The sequence below is a fragment of the Eulemur rufifrons genome, chromosome 18 (assembly GCF_041146395.1).
Source record: "Eulemur rufifrons isolate Redbay chromosome 18, OSU_ERuf_1, whole genome shotgun sequence".
Lineage (NCBI taxonomy): Eukaryota > Metazoa > Chordata > Mammalia > Primates > Lemuridae > Eulemur > Eulemur rufifrons.
In genome coordinates, this window is record NC_091000.1 from 17354144 (window position 1) to 17371955 (window position 17812).

At 33.8% G+C, this 17812-nt stretch overlaps 1 protein-coding gene across 2 annotated transcripts in view; it reads left to right on the forward strand.

Annotated features, from left to right (window-relative positions):
* The window catches only part of AFG2A (AFG2 AAA ATPase homolog A), a 241320-nt gene that overhangs the window by 178250 nt on the left and 45258 nt on the right, over nt 1-17812 (forward strand). For both annotated transcript variants that reach the window (XM_069493176.1, XM_069493174.1), the window contains one exon: nt 6649-6813. In XM_069493176.1, the coding sequence (XP_069349277.1) occupies nt 6649-6813 (165 nt within the window). The remainder of the gene's footprint in view (nt 1-6648; nt 6814-17812) is intronic.

Sequence of the window (17812 nt, forward strand, 5' to 3'; positions counted from 1 at the left end):
GTACAACTGTTGGGTTGGTCTGCCCTACATTGTAACCACAGTAAACCTTTTGCCCCACCAGGAATGGTTTATACATAGCTATACCTTTTCTTCTGTGCTGTGCATATTGTGTTCATTTTGTCTTTTCCCACCTTCTCAACCTGGTAAATTTTCCCATATTATTATTTAAGGCCCAGCTCATTTGGCTCAGGAAAATGTTTCTGGATTTTTTTTTTTATAGATATATGAGGTTCTTTGTTTCCAATTAAAGTTTTATCTTAAATCAATTAATTTTGACTTTTGGAAATTCTCATTTTTCTATTTTCTGAACCATTTGTAGTGACTTAATGTTCACGTTAGATAATTATCTACTGCACCAATAATGATTTTATGTTTTTAAGAATACAAATAAAATAAAGTTCTCACTTCCTTGGCTTTTTGGAAACAGTTTCTTTCCCCCATAGATTATATTGGCCATGAATTCAAATATACACATCTCAAAAGGTTTACTTATCTAAAGGATGAGTGTGTGCGTGTATAGTACAAATACATATCATGACTACTCACTTAGTTACACCCTGAAGTTAAAAGATCCTAAATTGTTTCTCATGAAAAGGTTTACTAAGCTAAAGGCATAAGAGAAGAATTATGAAAATTGGTTTCCTTGATATAACAGAGCCTATTGCTTATTTTAAGTTTGATCTTGATCTCTAACATATTCCTCTCATAATTATCTATGCTTTTCCAAAAAAGTTTTATGTATGTATTAGGTAAATGTTGCTGGTTTTTATCTCATTAAATGATTAGGTTTTAGCGTCAGCTTCAATCAAGTATAATTTGATTCTCACCTCATCCTTAAATTCTTAATTAATTTGGTAATTATTGTATATTTGGTCATCTCTGCTGGTACTGTCTTAGCTTGTTGATCACAACTTGCTGCATTTAACTCTATATATGCTATCTTTTCTTTATTTTTTTAAGTATAAGTTCTTAAAGGTAAGGAACAGTTCATGTGTTTCTTTGTATTCCTGATAGTGCTTTGCACAGGGAAGTTGCTCAGTAGCTGTTTTTTAGTTACTTTTTATATATCGTGTGAGTAGTTAAGGTTTTGCTATTCAAATTTGATATAAAATCTTTCTGTTTCCTGATGTCTGTTCAGCAGATACCCTGACTTAAGTAGTTTACATTCTTTTTCAATGTCCCAAAAGCTTAATTACCAAATAATACAATGCAGAGTGCCCCTTGCAGGGGCTCACATGGATTTTATGAAATAGTACTTACTTTATTGGTCTCTAAAGCCATTCTTCCTCCAGTCTAATTACACTTTTTAAAATTACCAAATTGCATAAGAGATACTATTGAATTGCATTTATGGAATATTGGGAATTTGAAGCTTTAAAAGATAATAGATAGCTAAAGTCAAAGATATGAAATATTTCCAGATATCAGTGTTGTTCATCTCTAGGCTCAATAATGTGGACCAACAACATGGAAAGATTTAATAAATACAGGCAAGTTTGGGCCTCTTCTCTATCAGGTTTCTATTGAAGAGAGCAAGCATGTTTCTTCTAAGTTCTCCTTTCTCTATTAGGAAAGGACTATGAATTGAGCATTTTAGAGGCTGTGGTAAGAAGCAAGGAGAGAAGGAGGCAAGTAGATAATTGTTAAGTGTCGATTCTTTTTAAACATTGAGATTTTGAAATATAAATCAAGAATATGTATTTTGACCTGACTTTTCTATCCCTTATACAAACGTCCTAGCTTAGAAATTCGTTACTTCATTTGTTCAAAGAACATTAACATCTACCATGTGCCAGATATTAGGAATTCAGAGATAACTAACATTGTCTAAATTCTAGGATCTCACAGTCAAATACTGGGGATAATTGTACAGGAATAGTAATAATAACATTTAATACTTATTGAAGCATACATGCCATATGCCAAGCACTGTGCTGAGCACTTTATATAGACTATATACCATTTGATTCATACAGTCGCCTTCTGAGTAGATACTAGGACCCTTAAGGTTTTTAAGGTACCAAGAGGTTTAAATGATTTGTCCAAACACATAGCTATTAATAATAAGTGATTGAACTAGATTTCCATCCAGTTAGGCTGATTCTTTGCCCTCCCTTTTAACCTATGCCAAATTACAAGTTTAACATCCAGTTATATATGTAGAAAAGTCATAGAAGTTTCTATGAAGGAGAAGACTTTTAAGCTGAAACTTGAACAAGAAGTAGAACTTGTCTGATAGTCAAGGAAGTAAAATGTCATTCTGAGTAGAGACAGAGCTTGGCTAACCGAGTGCTTAGGTGCAGTTGGAGCCTTTCCTCACTTTTCTCACAGGGTGAGAAAGGAAGAGGAGCTACAGATGAGGTTGGAGAGTTACACTAAAAGTATAGAGGCCTGAAATACTATATTTAAACTTGGACTTTTTCCTTTAATGTGAAATTAAGTGGTTAGAAAATAGTAGGAAGTTAGGGTATTTGCAATTGGAATGATCTCTTTAGCAGTGGTGTAGATAAAGAGAAGAAGACTGCAGGCAGAAAAACAACTAGCAAGGCAATTATGATATTCTAGACAAGAGATTATGTTGGCTTGACTTCACTGAGTAAACATTTATTGAGTGCCTTGTATGTGCCATAGCTGAACTAAGGGTGTTGAATAAAATGAATATAATTCCTGCTATTACATACAATCTACAGTGTATTGGGAAGGACAGACAGTTAACAAACATACAAATATGTAATTAAGAAGATTGAGTAGAAGTGACAGTTTCAAGAGAGATTAAGAGGTAGCATTAACCACACCTATTAATCAGTTGGATTTAGAGGAAAATAGAGATGCCTAGAATAAATCCAAGGTTTCTTTAAGATAAATCAGAGTTGTTACCAAGGATCCACCTCTTTCTCTGGTTTCTGGAACTATTTTCTCTGTGAATCATGATTCATTGATATGTTTTTATTAAAGTGTAAAAGCTCAGTGCTGCTTTTCTTTCCTAGAGAAAGGCACTCCCTGCGCTCGAATACACACCCTTGTTGATCATTTTAAATGAATGGGAGCCAATGGGACCTGATTTGTCAAAGTGTCTCTTTTAATACTTTTGTCTGAACAATCATTTCTATGCTAATTAAATTATATTTGAACATTTGATAGAATATGAAACTGTTAAGTATTGAATTTCAGAATTTATAAAAAATTCAATACTTTCTTTGTGCTATAAGGTTGGGTAAGACTCCTTCATGTGAATTGTACTAGAAACATTTTGATTCTTTATATAAAGGTCAAAAGAAGAAAAGAGTATTGGTTTTGTAATAAACACAATTTTCAGTAATGACTATGCCATGTAAGCTGTGGACGTTTCGTTGGGTAAGAAGGGCAGGGGATACTAGATGGAGTCCTAGAATTGGACTAGTGTTTGAATTGTCATCTTGTACAGTAATTCTTAGTATGGGGTATACAACCAATTTTCAGATGAACTCCCTGGAATTATTTGCAAAATTGTGTGGGGACATGTTTGCATATATATAGTTTGAGGGAAATTCTTGTCAGATGCACATAGGCGCCTTTGATTAAAGAGCCACCTTCATTTTCACACGTGAGGAAACTGAGGCTGTTAGAGGTGTAGAGACTTGCCTAGGGTCTTGAATAAGTTCTCAGAAAACCAGTTTGCACTATGATTTGTTTTTTTTTTTTAACAGAATTTTAATGCAGTGGCCACATTATCCCTTATGACCTTGGAGTCAAAAGAGTTCACAGTATTAGAAGGCCTTGGCTTATGTTTTCATTGAGTTGCATATAGTGATTTTAAAATAACAGAACAAACATGCTATCATTCAGAATACATTTTTCCACCTTAATATCCTAGAACAGTGTTTTTAAAGAAATTGTGGGAAGGGTGTTAACTCATTCAGAGTTCTACAGGAAGGAAGGCTCTTTCCTACTATTTTTTAAGCATAACTTTCACTGACAAGATCAGGCCAGAAAAAGCCTAGCTGGCTGTTGGCCCAGACTACGTTATAATCATTGAAGTGTACTCAACCTGTACTGCCTAAGGACAGCTACAACTTGGGTGGGGGGGTGGGGGGAAGCACAGAGGTATGCCTAGTGTTCCAGTACTTAGCTGACATGTATGCTGTCTATCCTTTGCCGTGTTATTCTTTCAACTATTAGAAAGGAAACTTTAAAATAGCCTAGAATTTGAGTTTTTCCAGAAGGATGAAAAGGATAACTTCAACTTGAAAAATATAACCAAGGTATTCACAATGTATCCCCAGCAACTAAAACAGGGCCTGGTACATGGTAGATGCTTATATTTTTTTATGAAAGAATTATTTAAATTGATTTTGTTACCTATGTGGTTTTCATAATAAGAATTTTTTTGTTTGTCCATTAATAATAAATATCATGTACTGGCAGGATAGTAAAATAAAAAGAAACCAGTTCAACATTCAGAAGTCCCAGATTTCAGCCCAATTTCTGTAATTTATTGTATGATCTTAGGTCTCATTTTCTTTGTCTTACCAGGGCTACAACCATATCTAATTCCCAGAATTTGGGAGAGTATTAAATGAGAAATATTAAATGGGAAATATATATGGAAAATGTTTTATAGATTCTTAGGGATTATATAAATATTAATGTTCTTTATCCCAGATAACATTTTTAATAATTTGAAAACATATTTATGCAATCATCTTAATTTCCTGAATCCTGTATTCGTTTTAGGTAGGGGAGAAGTGATCCCTATGATTGAAATGGAGTTTTGAATTCTTTGATAAAATATATTTCAAGGAAGCTAATCGTGCATCATTTCTACTTAATGAGTTAATGTTAGGTGTGCAGAATAGTCTGCACATAGCTAAAGCATTCGTTTCAAGCAAAGGAAATATATATTCTGTGTTATGTTTCTTAATTGAATTTTTGCCTAGTAATCTGCACATAACTTAAGAATTAATAGATATTTGGTAGGCAGTCACCATCTTCTAGGTATTATATAATAACATATGTAAAAGCTATACCACAGCATTTTCCATAGTGGAAATGGAATATTAACTTTTGAGATGTTCCATGATTAGAATTTGGGAATTTGGAATAGATTTCTGCAGACTACTGTAGCCCTCTCCTTAAGATTTTTAGTATCCATTAATATAGGCTCCAAAAATCCTGCATATAGAAACCTATAAAAACCTTTAATTTTGTTTGTACCTAGTATTCCCCAAACTTATTTAAATAGAAAATACTTTTTTCCATTACATTTTTTAACAGTCACTGGAGTATTATGAAGTATGAGATATGATAGTATTGATCCATGAGTTTTAATAACCTATTTGAAACTCTAAGCATGAACAGGTAAGGTACATCAAAACAAAACACAAACTAAGAAAAACACCCAAACAAAAAAAGCTGTGAAATGGAAATTGTTGTGATACCTGTCACCTATCTTCATGGCCAAATTATAGAAATCGATCTGTTAAAAGCTCACTAAATTAGTTTTCTCTTATGTGACTTTTTATGTGATTTCTCCCACACTGCTTAATCAAAGAAGATCATCTTTCTTGAGAAGATCTGAAAATATCTCTCTCACCCTTAAATTTACTGATTTATAAATACTGAGAATCTAAGAAATGCAAATCACTACTCTTTTTGTAAGTCAATTTTATTTGGTTACTATTTATATACAATAAAGTGTATCAACTCATATGTACAATTTAGTTAATGTAGACATGTGTAAAGCTGAGAAACCACCTCCACAATCAAGGTACAGAACATTTCCATCCCCTCCAAAAGATTACTTTTGCCTCTTTGAAGTCCACCTTGCCCTCTTCATCAGGCTCCCATCAACCACTGGACTGCTTTGTGTTATGATAGATAAGATTAGACCTGTCTAATATTTTATATAAATGTAGTTATATAGTATATACTCTTTTATATCTGATTTATGTGACTCAGCACAATGAGACTGACTCATGCATGTTGTTGGTTGTTTCAGTAGTTTGTTCCTTTTTATTGTTGAGTAGTATTATATATTTTGTTTATACACCTAAATTGATAGACATTTGGATATGCAGTTTGGCTATTGTGAATAAAGCTACTATGAAAATCCATGTAAAAGTCATTGTGTGGATATATGGATTTTTTCCACTTGGGTAAATACCTAGGAGTGGAATAGTTGTGTTTTTATGGTATGGTATGTTTCACTTTTTAAGAAAGTACCAAGGCTAGGTGCAGTGGCCCATGCCTATAATCCCAGCATTGGGATTGGGAGGCTGAGGCAGGAGGATTGCTTGAGGCCAGGAGTTTGAGACCAGTCTGAGCAACATAGTGAGGCCCCATCTCTACAAAAAAAAAAAAAAAAAAAAAAAGAGTACAAATTACAAGCACATTTTCCTAAAAGAATAGTCATCCTTTTACTCACAGACAGTTGCTAAGGATCTGAAAGCCTCCCAGAAATACCACTTTTCTGCTTTCAAAAGTACTCCTGACATTGTTTGTTTGTATCTTTGACGTCGATTATAGAATCTCTAGTGCTTGCTTTATTTACTAATCAAGATAATAGCAGGTTATTTATGAGATTCTAGATATACCCTTTCCCTAGGTGCCTTTGATGTGGAATGTCATTTCTGAGCCTAGTTAATCCATGTTGCCCCGTCTTCTTTATAGGCTTTGATGCGACCTGGAAGAATTGATAGAATCGTCTATGTGCCTTTACCAGATGCAGCAACAAGAAAGGAAATATTTAACCTGCAGTTTCACTCTATGCCAGTCAGTGAGGAGGTTGACTTGAATGAACTAATCCTCCAAACTGATACATACTCAGGAGCAGAGGTAAGATAATTCCCCTCAAAATACCTTGCTGGGCAGGAAGGAATGGCTTGAGGTCATTTAGGAAAAGAAACTGCTTGCTGCCAAATGTTTTAAATGACAGTATACTAAGAAATCTTAAAACAGGAAATGCAATACATGACACATAATCACTAAGTAAATTGCATGTTAGCTGGCCTCTATTATAGTTCAACTGTTTTTTTACCTACTTCTATTATTTCTCATAGTCTTCAGAGAAGTAACATAATATAGTGGAAAAGAACACTAGACCAGAGGTAAATTCTCCTGTTGGGCTTCTTTATACAGCAGTTTCCAACCAGTACACACTTCTCTGAACTTTGATTTCTTTACCTATCAAATGGAAATGATAGTACAACCTTCTCTGCTGTTTTCTCCTGGAGATCATAGAAATGAAATTAGGATATCATGAGTATAAAGGGCTTGGCAAAGAGATTGTATTATTATCATCTTTTATCATTTTGGAACATTATCTCAATATATTTTTATATTAAGAAAGATTCGCTCACAAAAACAATAAAAAGGATCATCTGCCCTTAACTATGAAGGTATACTCTTAACAAGAACAGCAAGACCTCTGTGAAAATATGAAAACCACTTTTATGCATAGCAGATAAATATTTTTTCTCTCCTTAGCAACTCTTAAGCAATTTTTATTTACAAAATAAAATTTCATTAAATAATTGTGCATCTTTTCTACATGTATTTCTTAAGAAAAGGACTACGCACCTCAACACAGAAATAGCAATCAGTGTTATTCTTTTGAATACTACTGATGCGGATTTGTACTGGGAAATTAATATTTTTTAAGTAAGAAGTTACAGATTCTTTTTATTCTGAATTATCCAGTACACTGGGACTCTACGATCTATTTTGCTTGCTACTGGTTTTGTCCATTTTATGTAAACACCAAAAAGATTAGCATATACTAGATCATTAGTGGTACTCTGAGGGGTAAATTTACATGTGGAACTGAACTTACTATATCATGCAATCATAGCTAATAGCAACAGCCAAAATAAATCCCAAATGTACTTGTTGTTTTGTCTCAAGAAATACGGATAGAGACAATCTCCAAATTCTGATGGCTAAACTTATGATTTTTGGACTTTACAATGATGCGCTACAATGATGCAAAAACGATAACATGCTCAGTACAGTCCTCAGCTTGCAATAGGACTATGCCCAGCTAAACCCTTCCTAAATTGAAAATATCAAGCTGAAAATATTATAAGTCAGAAATGCATAAATGTGTTTTTGACTCATGACATTTTAAACTTACGATGGGCCTATTGAACATATCCCCATTGTAAGTCAAGGAGTGTCTGTATTTGATTTTCATCCTTTAGGTTTTTCAAGTCCACTGGAAAAAAATCCATGCAGCTTGAAAAGCAGTTGGAGTGCACTCACCTTTAACTCCTATTTGAAACAATGATCTTTATGAACATCTCTTTGGCATGACCATCCATAAAGTTAAAATGAACATTCTGTTAACTGACTACTCTAGCATTTCTATAATTCAGTTTTTTATTTGAGACCAAGGGTTGGCATCACATACATGATATGGCAATTTACAGGAAACAGCAAGGAGAAGAAACTATAAATCTTTCACTTGAGTTTAGTGAAGTGTAAGAGCAGTTAGCAAGGTATAAATGTGCCTTTCTCACTTGGAAGTAATTCATGGTAGTAACATAGAAATGCAAAACAAAAATAAAAGCCAATGAGATTCTGTCTGGCTGGAAAGAAAAAAACTCATTTGGTGCCAGCATTTATTGAACCAGCTTGCTAGTTCATATGTAGTACAATTATCCGATCTAACATGTAAGCACACTTATGATTAATTTTTATGTCAGATTTTCTAAAAATCATCAGAGGAAAAGAAAATTCTGTCCTTCCTTGAATTGTATTTTTGTGTTCCGTAGTGCTTGGATGGGGGAGGGGATCCCACTGTGGTCCTCTTTATAATCAGTATATTACAACTTCATAGAAATCTTATCCAATAGCTACATCTTAGTAGTATCATGGTTTTTAATTTGAATGAGACAAGTTTGTTCCATTTTGGGTTTTTTTCTTTTTCTTTGGTCTGAATATTTACACAGTCATACAAGTGTTTGAGAACTATTATCATTTCTTTAAAAATCTTAACATTAGTAAATAGGAAATTTAGAACAGGTAAAATTTAGCTTCGGGTAAAATATAAGGTCTCATCTTTTTTCTCTTTCTTTGTATTTTCATCAGAATGGAAACAGTGCTGCAATGTTCAAAAGCCAAAATTAGGTTTGATTTTTTTTAATAATAAAGTGAATTCAAAGCCAGAACCTCAATAACCTGATTCCTTTAGACTTAAAGCTTTACAAACACTGATGTAACTAATTTATTCCTCCCCAGGTTAAGACCATATCCTTCAGCATAGACCCTACTACATGGTATATGTTTAATGAACACTTAGTAAACCATAGGGGGAAAAGGAAAAAAGATTTAAAAATTATATTTATAAAAATGGACTTCCATTTGTTATTTGTTATAAGAGGAGTCCTCAACTCCCTGCTATAGGCACAGCCACTTCCTCAGAGTTGGAGTGTCTCTCTGGCCACTTTTGGTGTAAAAATGAAAATACTGTCATTAAGGAGAGTAGTATATTATATTCAAGATTACGTAGAATTAATTTTAACTGTGCACTGTTAGCTATATGAATGAGGATTTAGCCAGGTGAGCCAGAGTTGAGGGAATTCCTGGCACTCTGATTGTTTTTTAGAAACAAAATGTTTAAGTGTAGTGAACATTTTTAATTTTTATTTTTAATTAAAAAGTTGTAGAGGATGATTGAGATGGAGATGATACTGGTACTTTTAATGACTGGGATTGAGGGGAGATTACTTTAAAAAATATTTTTTTTCTACCTCATTATTTATTTTGTCCAATCAACATTGCTCCATAAAGGCTTACATTGGTCCAGTGTTTGAAGTAGGTCCTTCTACCCTCTCCAAGTTTCTCCATTTTTCTTCCTTGGAAAGGGTATGCAGAGAATTGAAGCATTTTTTTTTTTTTTTAAGCCTTAGGAGGGCCTTAAGAGGAAGTTTGTCACCAGCTGGTAGAGGAATATAGTCCCTAGGGAGCAGCCTCTGAGGAGAGGCTCAAGCAGGCCATCTCGACTGTGTGCCACCCACTCTCCCTGCAGCTCTCATTGTCTTTACCTTCTTGGCTGTAGCTCTCAGTTAATGGAAAAACATGTTGCCATTTAAAAGCAGATGAGAATTTAACTCAGAAGGAAAGGCCTCTTTCTGTTTTCATTATTTTCTTTTGCTTTGATTTTTGTTTAAGTTGTTTGTATTAATAGATTCTGCTTCATTTATTCATTTATCTTTTAACAAATTATTCTGGTTACTTTAGGAAAAGTCTTATTTCTAACAGAAAACAACTCGCAAATATGTACACATAAAGATCATAACTAGGCTCATTACCCTGTTTGCCCTATGGTTGGGAACAGAGGTGATGAGTAAGATACGTAATTTCCTTTGCATATAGGAATTTGCTGACACAGGCCAAAAACTGGTATCTGTAAAATTAGGGTTGAATTTTTATTTGCATTTGGATATTATCGTCTTTTTATTGATTATCTCATTAAGTAAAATTGGTAATATATCTAAAAGCCAGGTGTCAACTATGTATTTTATTGATAATATAGGCAATCATAGCATTTATATCATATATCAACTTCCAAGAGAGGCAATAAGAGGGGGGTGGATTTTGATGTGATTGAGTAGATCTTTAATAGAATCCTTGTTCTTTTTCTTTCAGGCAGTTATTTTACTCTTTTGAACCTTAGTTTCCTCATTTGTAAAATACCTATGTGATTGAGGTTGTTTTGAGGGTTAAATGAGATGACAAATTTCAAAACACCAAGAAATATGCCTGACACATAAAGAGTGCTTCATAAATGTTACCCCTCCATCATTTTTTCTCTTATCAGTTTATTGTTTATATTTACCACTAAAATGTTGGATGATGTTGCTATAAGATAGTAATATTTTTTGTATTGCCTCAATAACCAGATAAATAATTTATCCGAAAGCTAAATGATAATTGAGTTTACCGCTTATCCTTTTCTTCAAAATATTTAAGTTTGCTTAATATAGTGGGTTTTTAGTGTAATCTTATGAATCTAGCTCTAGAAAATCTTTTTAAAGCACTTTGTTAGAGTTAAATGCTTTCACACTAAGTTTTCAAAAAAGCTTGAACTTCATGTAAACTTAGCCTATTTATTCCTATTTTATTAAAATTATCTGTCTTGCCCTGAATTCTGTTTTGTAGTCTATGCCCTCCTGGGTCTAATAAGAGCTCCAGGTCTTCATGCCAGCTTGACATTAAAAAATCACCTTCTAGTGTGCCTCATTAATTCAAGAAGGGTTCTATTCATATGCTTGAGCTATTATAGCTAATAAAAGGAGAGCCTTAAATTACTTTTCTATCTTGCTGATTAATGTTCCTTCTGACATCTTCTCTTTTTCTCCCACACAGTGAAAACAGAAGGAGCAATTATAGCCACTTAAAATGTCTGTATTCTTCCTACATGAAGCCTTTTCTGTCAGTATTCCCCAAACTAAAAAATCAGGATCAATGTATTAGAATCTGGTATAGATTGTTTATCTGATCAGTCTATCTAAGAACACACTTGAGATAGGAATAAGGATCCTAAAGCAGGACAGGCCACCCTTTGGCCTGGTCTTAAGTGCTCTGCTTACTGTTGTTAGCAGCTGGCAATAATGTACCTGTCTCCAAAGTGCCGCAGAGCACCACAGTACTTAGCAACCCCCTGTAGACAGGCTGCAACCTACTTTTCCCAACTAATTAGAAACTGCCTGTAAAAACATGCTGCTATCGTCAAGTAGTCTACTATTTTTATTGGAGATTTTTGTTATCTCTCTACTCTTTCTTGTACTTTTATGCCAGAATTCTATATCTATACCCTAGAATTTCAAAATACAGTCAGCCCTACATATCTACGGGTTCTGCACCTATGGATTCAACCAACTGGGAATAGAAAATATTTGGGAAAAAAAAATAGAAAATAACAATACAACAATAAAAAATAATACAAATTTTAAAATATAAAATAACAGCTATTTACATAGCATTTATATCATATTAGGTATTGTAAGTAATCTAGAGATGATTTAAAGTATACAGGATGATGTGCATCGATTATATGCAAATATTATGCCATTTTATATATGGGACTTGAGCATCCTCAGATTTTGGTGTCTGCAGGAGTTCCGGAACCAATCCACCTTGGATACTGAGGGGCAACTGTAATCCTTCCTTACATAACCTACTGAAATCACTACTTTGTCATTAAACCATCATGACCACCCCACCCAGAAATAGCCTCTCCTTTTGCACTCTTTTACACTTACTTTGTTTCACTTGTTTAGTTGTTAGCATATTTGTCCTTATAGTTATTTTAGTATGAGCAGCTGCCTCATCTCCCCAAACAAAGAATCTCTAGGGCAGAAACCAGATCTTGCACTTCTTAAAGTCCAGCAAAGCAACTAATATCTCGCACTCTCTGGACATTCATGTTGGATAAATGGTAAATTTATGTGTTGATTCTAAGTCATTTTACCAACCATAAATTTCAGCTTTAGCATACACTAAAATGGCACTTTCCAGTTTTAATTTTCTTTTCATATGTTTTATCTGAGTACCCTAACTCTATGGGAGCAGTGTTATAGCAAAAGAACTAAACCCAAGCAAAAACAATTGACTTGTCTGAGGGTCCCATAGCAAATAAGTGACAAACCCAGGACCAGAAACCAGGTCTTTGAATTTCTCCTTAGGGACTCTTCGTGATCTCTTCATTCCTCTGAGTCAACAGAAAAGTCTTTGAAACTATTTTGTAGCTCCCTTTGACATCTCTAAATCTTTGATAAAGCTTTGTCTGTTCTTGTGAATAGTGGCTTAACAAACTAAACAGCAGATATGAAACATCCTTACCATTTTTTGTATGTATTTCTCTTACAGTAATTGTCTTTACCTATCTTGTTTCCATCTTCCCCCCAAAAAGTATTATATAAACTACCTGAAGTTAGGAACTTTATTTTTTTTTAATTCATTAATTTTATTTCCTAGGCATTGCGAATAAGACTTGCAGTTTAGAGGGAAAGACATATAAACAACTAAATTCTTTATAATGTGTTTATGTGGCATGATCTAGTGATGTGCAAAATACTGTACAAGAAAAAAGAGGGAGTAATTCCCACTACCTGGGATTCAAGAAGATAGATGAAACCCAGAAAGGAACATTTTATCTGAGTCCTGATGGTTGTATACAAGTTCCCCTCGTAGAGTATTCCTGGCAGATAGAAAGGCAGAGATGCATGAAAGAACATGGTGTGGTCTAGAGTCAGTTAAAGGCTGAGTATGAATGGAACAGTGTCTTCCTGTGGAAGTAGTAGATGAAGCAGAAAAAGTAGGTCAGACTCAAATATGAAGAAACTTGAATGTCAGCTGAACTTGATTTTCTCTTTTAAGCAATGGAGAACTATTGAAAAATGTAATAAGGGATGTTGTAGTCAGATGTGTATTATTGAAAGATTGGTGGCATTTGTGTCCAAAGCTACCATTAGCTAGTCTACCAAGCACCATTATGTGAATTAGAAAAAGGTGCTCCTTCACCTCACTTGGTAACAGCTTCCTGTTAGGACAAAAAGCTTGTCAAACAGATCATGAGCTGTTTTAGTCCCTGTTTGCCCCCCTTAGCTGGGCACTCTTGTGTAGGCACGACCTTCGCATTTGTACAAGGCTGTCTCATTTTGTTCTTATCCACCTGTATGTCCCCCACAATGCTTAGCACAGTACCTCATATGGAGTTGATACATGTTCATTGAATAAACAACTTTAGATTATACAACTTAAATAGATAAACTGCTTTCTGTGACTTTAAGATTTGCCTCATGAGCCCTTGGATAAAAATAGACTGGGAATATTAAAGGTGTCTTTTGTGCAACATTAGCATCTTAAACTTGCCATGAGGTACAGCACCTGGTGTGAATTGCCAAAGAAAGGTGGATTATGTCCTCTGAACCACATTATGTAACATGTAGCTTTGAGTATAAACTCTGAGTACAAAGACCTTATCCCTGCATCTCTGTTTAGTGGCTAAAATATAGCTACCTTGTTGTAAATGAATTATGAAAGGATCCTTCAGAGCAAAACTCAGCATATTCTAAAAGTAGATAATTTAGTACCATAACTTTTCAGCCAGTCCTACATCCCTCCCCTCGCCCCTCCTCAGTATTTTATGATCTACATGCTAAGTGAAGAAACTTGGTAAAAGCCAAAACTCATCATGGCCATTTACTACAATATGAGTTTATCATTTCTAGAACTCACTTTTCATCTTTTAATAAGGGAGTGGGAATGTGGTCTTCATGATCCTTTCTAATATTAAAAATCTGTGTGGCCATATACTTGTCATAAATTAATTGTATAAGGAATCCGTTAGGGGTTGGATCTCCAAGGGTCATGTAACATCGTTATGTTCTCTTACAGTACATTTAGAAAGCTGGGATCTTGGGCTCTTAAGTCAGTGCTTCTAAATACTTGCTTCTGTGGCCTGGAGAGCCTAATGATGATACCAGAAGAATAGGAACCTTAAAAGACTCTGACAGTGTATAGAACTCAGATTTTAGTTAAACTCTCCTTAACAAACTAATAATTTTCCACTGAATAGAAATGAAAGTTTTTACCTGCTCAAAAATTCCAAGATCTAATGATTTTTTTTCTGATTATCTTTAGTTGTTTTGCTTTGCAACTTCCTTAAGAACAGCTAGTCAAGTTCAATATCTATGATTTAGGGGCACTTGGATACAAAGTATTATAAAATGGAAATATTGCAACAGCTGACTTTTTCCTTATACTCTCTTGTGGGAAAAGTAAGTGAAGGTTACAAAGTTATAATGTTGTTCATTATAACTTAGAGTTTTAAAAACTTATAGTGTATGGAAATATAATGTACTGTCAGTATATAGAGATTCTCTGTATTTCCAGACTTGAGCTTCAACTTAAATTGGCAACAAAAGTACATTCAGCTTACCTGAAGGCTATTTTAGATAGGATGTTTACACCAAAGCTAATCATCCTCCAGAACACCTTGTGCTGCCTTACCTGTGTTACTGACTCTTTGCCAGGTATTTAAAACTGCTGTCATGTCAGCTCACAAGAAGCGTTAGAAAGGAAATAGATGTTGAATGAGAGGCTGGCTAACAACAAGCTTGTAACATTTTATACCCAAATATGGAAGCCCCTTTATAGGGAAGAAGTATATCCAGGCAACAAGTTAGTCAGGATCTACCTGATAATCTAGTCTCCAAGGCTGGTATCGAGGGTAAATCAGTGTCTATGGAGAATTACACAAGCCAATGGTAATGCTGATTTGAGCATTTTAGCATTCCACCTTGTTTGTCCTCTTCCAAATTCTCAGTCTGTCTATTTCCTCATGCTGGTTCTCCAAAATTCTTGTACAAATCATTTAATCTGTGCTTCTCCATCTTCAAAACAGTGATAAAATTTGGAGGTTCTATCAATTTGAGAGAAACTTACAGTTTAAAAAAGAAAGATGTGTAAAACATGCTGTTAACTCTGTGGCATAGATTCTGGTAGAGTCAGATATTTTTGTTTGGTTATTTGAGGTGATGGAAGGCTAATTTCTAATAATCCTCCTTGATCTATACATGAAAAATATGCTACCAATGTATATGAAAAACACTTCTCCTTTTAAGAACACTTTTTACTGTATGAAATTGCATGATGGTGAAGCACATGGCTTATGGAATAAGATGTGACTCCAGATGCCAAGCCTGCCCATTTCCTAGGAGCTATGTGACTAGTTTCCTCCGGTGGAAACAAGGGTAAGAGAAATCCCAACTTCGTAGAGTTGTTGTACAGATTAGATGAGATAATTCATATAAGGTGCTTCTCCTAATAAGCACATAATAAGTGCTTAGTAAATCATTTTTGTTATATTTTCATAATCAAATCCAGTTTGATCTCTAATATTAAAAAATCTATAATTTGCCTAATTTTTTCATATTTTGTAGCCTTAGATTTTATGCATACTCATAATGTTTCATGTATATATCTTGTTTTTAGTTTTAATGGCATGTTCTTTAACTATATTTCATAGTTATATGCAGCATTTCAGCATTTATTTTATCTGATTTGTATTTATAAACATCTGTAATCCCTATTTTTATTTTTCCTCGTTAAAGATGTATTCTATTTTTTACTTTTCAAGTATGTAAAGCTAATGTTTCTTTACAAATTGTACAATGTCCCTGTTTCAGCATATTCTTTAGTTAATTTATAGTTTCTCACCTACAGCTTAATTCTAACTTTTTTTTTTTACATAAGTCTTATTAATTAAAAAAATAGTGAACCTAGCAACTTTAGAAAGTTGAGGGTTTCTGTTTCCACTAGAATAATCATTTAGGAAATAAGCATACCTAAGTACTTTGCCCCTTCTTTTAGGTTTAAATTGAACCCAAGTGTTTTTAGGTAAGCCTCAGAAGTCTAATGCTAAAGACAAAAGCACCACATGTCTATTATTCAGTGTATGATGGACACAGGGGGCATGTTCTCATTCTTCATCCCCAAGTGACAGTAATTCGGAATTCTAAAAGATGTCATTCTACTAAAATGTTACTAGCACTCTATAAAGTGGTTGTTCAGAGTTGCAATGCAGTGGTTATTAAATTGTTCTTAATTATACCCTCACTAGAGGTTTTGGAGATTGAAAAACAGAATTTAACCTTGACTTAGGCTAGAAAGAAAAGTAGAAAAAAATTAAAATTCATAGGGTTTTCCTTTGTTTTGTTTATGCTTTTAATCTCCAAATATTATTTCTGATGCTCTTTAATAATAGCTAACTCCCTATTTACCATTAAATACTGGAAACTGGGTTTTACTTTTATATTTATAAGAAAGTTTCCCTGCTTATATAGGAGCAAAAACATATTAGGTATAATTCACATGCTACTTTAAAAAACATTGAAGAAGTTCCAAAACATAAATTAGTTATTTTCTCTTCTTCAAAATTAAAAATCATTCACACTGTTTTTGGCATTTGGATAGGACATTCTTTCAGTGGTAGCAAAAGTAGCCTCTTGGCATATTTGTATTCACTTAGAATCCTTAAGGAGTCATTTTATATTTAAAAGCAAAAACTGTATTTCATTTGCCTAGATTTAATTTCTTGCCTGAATCTGTAAAACTAAAATAGGTCAAACAAACTCTTAGATATAAAAATTAGTACCAAAACACTTCATTATAATATTTTTTTCTGTAGTAGTTTATAGCATAAAATAGTATATAACTATATTCTATATTATTTTGAACTTTCGTTTTTGCTACTGCAGTAATGATCCATCTTAAGGACCTCCAAGGGGCCTAAAGAGAACATTTCAGGAATTTGAATAATTGATTGACTTGCTGCCTGATCTAAATACATCTGTAAAGCTATGTTTAAATATACCTCTGTATATAAACTGATTATGACTTGAAAGCTAATCACCCATGAAGATGGTATGTTTTCTTCCTTGATAAGCCAGTACTTTAGACAATCAATATGTAATCCATGTTTATAGCCAAATATTCCCCAAAGGGAATATTGCTCCCATTTTATATACTTCACAGAGAAAGCCACTGGCTGAGTAAAAGAAGAAAAAAGGAAAGAAAGAGAGAGAGAAATGCCTAATAACTTTAAAGTTTTCTTTCTTCTTTTTTCTAATGGTAATTGCTTATAATTTTCTTACTGAGTCTCTTATGGACTGAATTATACTCCCCTAAAATTCCTTTGTTGAAGCCCTAACCCCCAATGTGACTGTATTTGGACATGGGGTCTATAAAGAGGTAAATAAGATCCTAAGAGTAGGGTCCTAATCTACTAGAATTGGTGGCCTTATAAGAAAGAGAGAAAATCTCTCTC